Raw genomic sequence first — 9,263 nt, 5'->3', positions numbered from 1 at the left:
ACGTCTTTTTTCCCCCTCAAAATGTACGGTGCGCCTTTTAGTACGGTGCGCCTTATGGTCGTGAAAATACGGTAACTGTATTATTTGTCTAAAATCTTTACCAAAGTCATTTATTAAGATGTTCCATTTTTCCTTCTCTGCTCAGATCTCAGATCTTAATAAAAAGAATAAAGATAAGCTGAGACTTTTTTTGTCACCTTGGTAAATGGCAGAGCTCAGTTTGTCTTAGAACGCAGTATTTTCCTTCCAGACTGACAATGATTGTTTTCTTTCGGCTACTTTAGATCGCCAATGAAATGTAGAATAATAGCAAATATAGGTAATAATATGTTGAGACTCCAAAAGAGATTTGATCCTTAAAAAAACGGGTGCAATCTTTTTTTCCTAGTGGATTTGCCATATGTTGACGTCATAAGAAGCAGATCTGGTACCTACATCGGCATGCTGATGTACATTCTCCCACGCTGATCCACAGTTAGACCTGAGATGTCCTTGAAAAATGTTCCTTATATAAGTCGAATAGATCGTAGTTTAGTTTATAGAAATACTAAGATTGGGTCAAACTGAAGGAAGTAAATTAGTAGAGCTGGGTTTTCAAAAACCAACCATATTTTTTAAAACCCAGTCATAATACAGAAATACTTCAGCATTGGCGTCGATACTGAACACCAGGTGACATAATTTTGCTTTTTTTCATTTATTAGGTTTCTGGATTTTTTGACATATTAAAAAGAGAAGTGGCCAAATGAATCAGCCCCTGCTACAAAGAATGGGTTAGACTAATGCTGGGATCGTAATGGTTAGGAACCAGGACCTGTCCTCTGTGGAAAGAATAATCCCACCTTTCAGGCCTGAGAAGTTTTGCAAAGGATGTGCAGCTTCTGCCAGGGGAGCGGTTCTCGCTGGTTGAGCTCCATCAGACATTTTTCAGTGATTTATGCCTCTGCTGTAAAAACCTTGACCTCATTCAGTCTGCTATTAAAACATCTTATCTGTGTTTTATCACAGCAATAAATCCTGATAAAGACTTTCATTTTTTATCTCTGATTTGACTCGGATCAAAACAACAAGCTGTTAATATTCACATTAACTAGCCGTTGATTAGCCAGCACCCTACCGGCCACACAGAGGCGCCACCCTGACAGGTTGGGTCAATGGGTCTGTAGTAGAGAGTAGATTAATCAGTAAGACGCCACTTTTCCCTTGGCACATGGGAATGATAGGAGCTGCAACACAGCATAATAAAAAGATATACTGAGTTAATCTTAACATTGGGTGTGTTCGAATTCATGGGCTGCGTCTTCCAAGGACAAGGACTACCTGGACTGGATCCTTTAAAGTCTGTGAAAATAAGGAGACTCGAAGAGTTTTGGCTGTGAATTCAAACAGGTCCAGCCTTCCACGGCTTTCACCGACGCAAGCTCTGTTGCACAAAACAGGAAAACAATAAATACTAAACTTTTCTAAACTCTTTCCTTTTAATTTTTTTTTTTTTTTTAAGTGAACAAAGACTCATGAGAATCCAGAATGGAATAAAGGTGCCAACTACCAGGAGCATGAACAAATAAAAGGAAATGTAATGATAGAAACCTTAGTTAGTTAAATAACACAATGTCATTTTGCACATCATTTTGTTGCTATTTTAGAATATCCATTACTGTAAACATGTCCATAGCTGAATATTGGTTATTTATTCTCCAGGTGCACAGATTTATGTTGTTAAAACACATTACAGGGCAGTATTTTATTGTTAATCTTTTAACTCTTCACTATCATGTTATTCTTAGACATTTTTTAGTAACCTTTTTGCTGCTGTAGAGACCTGAATTTCCCCATTATGGGACAGTAAAGGGATTTTCTATTCAATTCTACTCTACTGTACTGTATAAAAGGGGTAGAAAGATGATATATATAAATCTAAACAATGTATGTATAAAAATGTATCCGCAAAATCTTTGATATTTCTCTTTATTGGCTCCCTGTTAAATCCAGAATGGAATTTAAAATCCTCCTTCTCACATGTAAAGCCTTAAATGGCCTAGCTCCATCTTATGTCAGAGATCTGATTGTTCCTTATGTTCCGAACAGAGCACTTCGCTCTCAATCTGCAGGTTTACTAATGGTTCCTAGAATTTCTAAAAATAGAATGAGAGCCAGATCTTTTATAGTTATCAGGCTCCTCTCCTGTGGAACCAACTACCAGTTTTAGTCCCTGAGACATAACCCTATCTGCTTTTAAGGGTAGGCTTAAAACTTTCCTTTTTGATAAAGCTTATAGTTAGAGTGGCTCAGGTTATCCTGAGCTATCTCTATAGTTATGCTGCTATAGGCTTAGACNTTAAAACTTTCCTTTTTGATAAAGCTTATAGTTAGAGTGGCTCAGGTTATCCTGAGCTATCTCTATAGTTATGCTGCTATAGGCTTAGACTTCTGGAGGACATAGGGCCTCCCATTTCATCATTCTGCTTCATTCTATCTCTATTCTCCCACTGCAGAATCTGTTCAATCTCAAATTTGCTCTCTCTGCTTTTTTTAATAGTAGCTTTGCCTCGTCTGTTCCTGTTTGAGAGAAATATCAGCTGTGCTGCTGCCATCAGCACCGTTGTTTATAGATGTTGGAGATCGGCCTGTTTCCAGTACAGTCCTGTTTCTCTGACTGTGACTGGCTGGATGTGCTCTCTTTATCCTCTGACCTGGGAATTGGCTCAGAGCTTGTCTGCCTGGCTATGTGTTTCCTGGAACGGGCTGCCTTTTACAGTTGCCTTTTGTATCTCTGCTTCTGTCTCCTTGAACCCCAGTCAGCTTCAGCAGATGACCGCTCACACTGAGCCTGGTTCTGCTGGATGTTTCTTCCTGTTAAACTGGAGTTTTTCCTCTCCACTGTCGCTACAGGCATGCTTAGTGTGAGGGATTGCATTCGAGTCAATAAGTTGATGCAATCAACTGGTTTTCCTTAGATAGAAAACTTTGAATAAATTTGACTGGATGATCTGGTTGAACTGTAAAGTGCCTTGAGATGACGTACTGTGAATTGGCGTCATATAAATAAACTGAATTGAAATTAAATTGAATATTAAGCAACATAAAATGCTTAGTTAAGCAAATTGTGCGAAATAGCAATAAAAGAATAAAAATCTTGTCTGATTTATAGTCCCCTTATTGTAGATATATTAGAATCTGTTCCTAAAATACAGCAAAACCCATTTACACACTAACAAATAAAAATATTTGTATAAATTAAACATTACCCGCCACTAAAACAACTATTTTCATTAATTTTAGAAGGAACTATTCACATGCTTTTATCATAATACACTGACCTTCCAATATTTACCACTGTTCGGCGCCAAGTACCTTTTTCCTCTGCAGCCAGTCTTGCTTGGTCTCGCAATGAACCCTGGGATATCCAAAGCTAGATAGGATGCATCGGACCTGTCCTTCAAATCAGGCAAAAAGAAGGACGCATTTGTCGGCCACATAACCAGGAGTCTTGGAATCCGACCAGACCTCGGTGCTGCGCTATGATGTAATCGGCCTTTGAATCTGAAGACTCATCCCATGAATTCGAACTCACACATTACATCCTGTTGGTGCTAAACATTCATAAAACGTCTTGCTGGTATTAGCCCACATCAGTAAAATGTGCTGATTGATTGAAAGGATGGCGTTCTCATCGTCCTTTAGTCAACCTCTGATGCTGGATCTACTTCAGTTCCTCTCCAGCTTTTACACACACAGCTGAATGCTTAACTGTAACCTGGAAGAACAGATTCAATCTACTAAAAGCAGAATTCTCACTTTTACTGCTGGATTTATTTATTTTCATACTTGCAACATTCATGTAAATGAAATTGATAAAAGATGCAGTAATCACCTTACTAATGTCAGTGACTGTATTTTTTTCTCATAGGGTATTTATGTGTTGGATTTCTTCTGGAATGAGGCCTGGTACCTGAAGACCATTGATATCTGCCATGACCACTTTGGCTGGTATCTGGGCTGGGGGGACTGTGTGTGGCTGCCCTACCTCTACACCCTGCAGGTAACCCTCCACTACAGCCTGCAGGGCTACTCTGTAGTAACTCTTTACACCCCACACCCTGCAGGGTGCGGGGTGGGGAAGTGGCAGTCTAGTGGTTAGACCATAGAGCTTGGAATACAGTGAGGTTGTGGGAGTTTGAGCCCCGCTCCTACAGACTGCCACTCTGGGTCTCTGAGCAGGACCCTTAACCCACTGATCTCTATTTATTCACCGGATTGTTGATTGCGGCATGCTGGTACTTCCCACTCCCACGGTGATTCGCAGTAAAAATGCCTACCTGTGTAGCATTTGGCTGCAAAAACAAGAAGTTTGCCGGCTGTGGGAAGACGTTCCACAGATAATGTCACAGTCAGTGGATGAACTAACCAAGAAAATCCACATATAGGCCGATGGATCCTGTAGTATAATATGGAGTGTAACATTAGTCTGGTTATCTCGGACTGACTGGAAGATATTGACTGAGTTAACCATTGACATTGTGTCTAACGTTACAAAATAGAGTAAATAGAAATTAATTCACTGTAAAATGTCAATGTAGTAATTCTTTAGTAAGTACATAATGCTGTTGTTTTTGTAGTGTTGTATATTGCATGTTAACATTAACATTTTTAAAGGCTAATGCACGGACACAGCACAAAGGTATATGGCTTCATGCATGCACAATTTGCATATAGGAAAATACTATAGCATTAAGAGACATGTACTTGTAATACAGTCTTGATGTAAAACTTTTAAATGATATATAAGATGCAATTACCACGTCATCAATACATGTATATTACATGTACATCATCAATTTAGCACTTTTGGCACATCTGTATTATTATGCTCCATTAACACCTTAACTGTATTGTGATGGATTTGTATAATATGTTTTATTACATAATGGATATACTTCATAATGACTATGCAATTTGATGTGCCTGTATTTGTTTTATTATTAGTTACAGTAATCTAATTATGCTATGAAACAGCAAGTGTTGTTATTTTAAAAGTCTTACGCCCTCCTGAAAATGAGAATGTCATCTTTATTCGATGCTGTAGTGCATGGGTGACCGGTCTTACTACGGAGTACCAATATGGCGGCTGGTTGCTTCATTTCATCCCTGTACTACCAACTGACTATCAGCAATCCATTGAATAACTAGAAAAAGCTGTTTCGTAGAAACAGCAAGTGAGAATGCTTTTTCTGCTGAATAAAAAATAAGCTGAAATTAGCTGAAGAACATATGAAAATGTGATAGGAAGTCATCAGACAAATTGCAGAAAACAATTGAATCATCAGAACATGTTGTAGGGTAGGATCATTTGGCAGTAAAATGGCAGAAACAGACTCATCTTAAATGCTGCACAGCCAAACCATACATGATATCAAAAAAAAAATTACATCAGAGCACTAGAAGGGACTGAATATAATATCTCTCAAGTTTCTAGAAAAATTTCAAAATACATTTTTAAGGGGGGGGGGGGCACATACTGCCCATATACATGTCAGGCATATTATGAATTAGCAGCACAAACAGAAAAACTTAATCCCTGTCCAGAAAAAGAGCAGAATGAAGCAAAAGTTCACAACATAGGCTGAAAGTATTAAATTAGCAGACTCAGAAAAGAAATTAGAAAGAAACACTGGAATCTTATCTGGTTGAAGAAAGAAGGAGTAGCTTAAGGATAGGAAGTAAAATGTTGAGAAAGATGGAATTGAATAAGTATTAACATTTTGAAATCATATGTTGGAATGTCAAGACTTGGCAAAACCATTTGAAATTAATTAAAATGTGTCAGTTAATCAAAATTGAGAAAACTGTCATCCTTAGAGGCTTGACAATGTGCAAGACTGACCATGAGAAGAGGAGGAAGGACAGAGAGAGAAGCTTATAGAAAGTGAGCAAGTACCTGTTCAAAATCTAACCTACATGTTAAGAGCCGTTGTAGTGATGAAAGCACCATTGGCAGGCTTAGGCTGCATGTTACGAGGTTAGCAGATGCTTTATTACAGTGGAAATGTTAGAGCCTTATTAAGAAGTGTGCACTGAGGTGTGTTGTTAACAGGCATTGGTAGTGTAATTTGAAGAAAATGGTTGAGTGTGGGTCATAGCTACGAACCATACGGCACAATGAATGAGTGTGCATGAGGAAGAAGCTTTCATTTTGTAGAGTCGCTTTAGGGCCTCCTGAAGCTGCACCAGCTGCTGCAGTTTCAAGTCTCCCCTTACTACTGCTGAGGTGTCAACAGGCCTTGGTATTGTAATTTGAAGAAATTGGTTTAGTTCATAAGGAAGTCATAAGGAAGAGGTTTTTATTTTGTATGGTCCCTGGAGTCTTATTTTGAAAGTCTAGCAGGGTTGTATGTTGAGGAAAATGCCAGACCCAACATTGATACTTGATGAATTTCCAATCATTGAATTCCTCTTTTTACCTGTTATTAGGTCTATAGATAAAGCGGCAATGGGAGGCTTTTATTTTGAAATTTGCCATTGGGTGCGTTTTGAAAAGCCCCCTAGAGTCTAATTTTTTAAAAGTGGTTGAGTTTGGGTCATAATATTGAGCCATATGCTGCAAAAATATATAAGTATAATGTAAAGGCTTTTATTTTGTAGGGTCCCTGGAGACTTATTTTGAAAGACTGGTCATAGCCAGTAGTCATATAGTATCCGTGATCAGAGGAAAGGTTACTTGGCGCCGAACTGTGGTGAAAATTGGAAGTGCAGTTTAATATGATACAAGTATGGGAATAGTTCCGTCTCAAATGAATGAAAATAGTTGTTTTAATGGTTAAAGTCAAATATGTGGCTGTAATGTTTGGTTTATCTAAGGGTCCCATTTACACAGTGAGATAAATCTTACTGTGTAAATGGGTTTGGCTGTAATTTAAGGACAGGTTCTTAAATCTGATAGGATTTTAATTTTTTTTATTGCTGTTTTGCACAATTTGCTTAACTTAAGTATTTTTTGTTGTTAAATATTAGAGAATTTGCAGATATATTTTTTATACATACATTGTTTAGATTTACTAATACATTTCTACCCCTTTTATAGAATAGAAAATCTCTTTATTGTCCCACAATGGGGAAATTTACAGCAGCAGAAAGATTATTGAAAATGTCCACAAATGAGGACCTTAGAAAAATGTCTAAAAATAACATAATAGGGAAGAGTTAAAATATAAACACTGTAAAGTTTTTTTTAACAATTTAAAACTGTGCACCTGGAGAATAAATAAGCAATATACAGCTATAAACATTTTTACAGTAATGGATATTTGAAAAAAGCAGCAACATCAGAGATGTCCAAAATGACAGCAGCATGTTATTTAACTGACTAAGGTTTATATCATTACATTTGCTTTTATTTGTTTGTGCTCCGGGACGCAGCCCATGAATTCGAACAGAGCCTTAGTGCCTGAAAGACAAGCAGGAAGTTGGAGCTGCCAACTTGAATCCTGCAATTCTACGGAGACAAAATGTCAAACACATGAACTCCGATTGTTTCCACGACAATATTGTCTTGGCAGTTACCGAGTCCCTCTAACATATTGCTGATGTATTTGTGTCTTTTAGGGCCTGTACCTGGTGTACCATCCCATCCAGCTCTCAGACGCTCATGCCTTTGCCATCCTGCTGTTCGGCCTCATTGGTTACTACATATTCCGCTCCACCAACCATCAGAAGGATCTGTTCCGCCGTACAGAGGGGTCCTGCTCCATCTGGGGCCGCAAGCCCACCTACATTGAGTGCTCCTATGTGTCCGCTGACGGCCGCAACCACCGCAGTAAGCTCCTGACCTCGGGTTTCTGGGGAGTGGCGCGCCACTTCAACTACACCGGCGACCTGATGGGCTCCTTGGCCTACTGCGCCGCCTGTGGTTTCACCCACATTCTTCCATATTTCTACATTGTCTACATGACCATCCTGCTGGTCCACCGCTGCGTGCGTGACGAACATCGCTGCAGCAGCAAGTACGGCAAAGACTGGAAACGTTACACCGACTCTGTGCCTTACCGGCTGATTCCTGGACTCTTTTAATGAAATGCAGAGGAGGAATGGGAAAAGAACAGGACATGAAGATGAAATGATAGATAAGCTTGGCTCCTCCCTCTCACCGCCAGACTCTCAACTTTTATAAGTTTCTATTGTTTCTACTTCTGTGCAAAGAAAGGTTGTTTCTCAGAAATGCAGTTGGGCAGTTTTCTGTTTCTGTGAAGCTGGAGCGTCGTACTGATCTACCATCAGACAGACCGACAGCATTAGATCTCTGACTGTCCTCTGTCTCCCAGAAACAGAGTTTTAAGCTGATAAACATGAAATGTATGGACTTGTTTCTCATTAACTGCCTATCAGGTTCAAACTCCTCTGATAACAAAACTGTTTTTTCATATCCTGCTTTAAAGTTTTACTTCAGTTTTAAAGAACGTGTTCAGATGCAGGTTTAGAAGAACATTGAACTCTTGCTTTCTTGCTGTTTTTTGGACCAAATAGATGAAAATTAAGTGACCTCCAAACTTTGACTGAGATCGCATCAGTTCATACAGACCATTTGGTGTGAATCTAAGGAAAGAGATTGATGTATTATATATCAACATTATAACTCATTCAATAAACTAAAAAAATATTTCTTTGTTTACAAAACATTTTTCTGTCTGTGAATATATCGTGTTCTCAAAGGAATATGATAAACAATTCAGGCTTTTCCTCTTAGATAAACTCTATTTGAGAACAGTGAAGTTTCATTCTGTGAAGTAACACCAGAGGCACCAGAGAGCTTTACTACAAGCTTGAGTTTTCCTTTTTTTCCCACATTGGTACAACAGATACACGCTAAGTTTAACAGTTTAAAGATGGTTTAGGCTGCAAAATTCAAATAGTTTTTAAACTCATATCAGGGGATTTAAAAAATTCAATTCATTTTATTTTTATAGTGCCAATTCACTAGGGTGACCATATTTTCATTTGGGAAAACCAGGACACCTTGGAGTGGGGGGGGATCTCTGTTCCCATGCATAGAGATGTCTGTGGCATGCACTCACTTAACATAGACCTATGTAATCCTATAATAACATGATATTTACAGTTGATTTATTAAAAAATGCTTTTCAGTAAAAGTCAACAGCAATAACTCCAATAACAAAATATAATTTAATTCAAAATGTATTTATTAAAAATGCTTAACAATTCCTGTAATGAATGAATAGCACAATGAAAGAAATAATGTCTCATCTAAA

General features: G+C 38.3%; 1 protein-coding gene across 2 annotated transcripts in view; it reads left to right on the top strand.

The window, feature by feature from the left end:
* Window positions 1-8,790, top strand: part of dhcr7 (7-dehydrocholesterol reductase) — a 21,378-nt gene extending 12,588 nt beyond the window's left edge. Inside the window, exons 7-8 of one of the 2 annotated variants that reach the window (XM_015374932.1) lie at window positions 3,911-4,042; window positions 7,603-8,790. In XM_015374932.1, the coding sequence (XP_015230418.1) occupies window positions 3,911-4,042; window positions 7,603-8,067 (597 nt within the window). In that variant the 3' untranslated portion in view covers window positions 8,068-8,790. The remainder of the gene's footprint in view (window positions 1-3,910; window positions 4,043-7,602) is intronic. The other variant, XM_015374930.1, reaches the window with a different exon arrangement.
* Window positions 8,791-9,263: the final 473 nt, after the last annotated feature.

The sequence above is a fragment of the Cyprinodon variegatus genome, unplaced genomic scaffold, assembly GCF_000732505.1.
Source record: "Cyprinodon variegatus isolate N-32 unplaced genomic scaffold, C_variegatus-1.0 Scaffold110, whole genome shotgun sequence".
NCBI lineage: Eukaryota > Metazoa > Chordata > Actinopteri > Cyprinodontiformes > Cyprinodontidae > Cyprinodon > Cyprinodon variegatus.
Note: the sequence above shows the minus strand (reverse complement) of the source record. Positions and strands in the feature narration are given on the sequence as shown.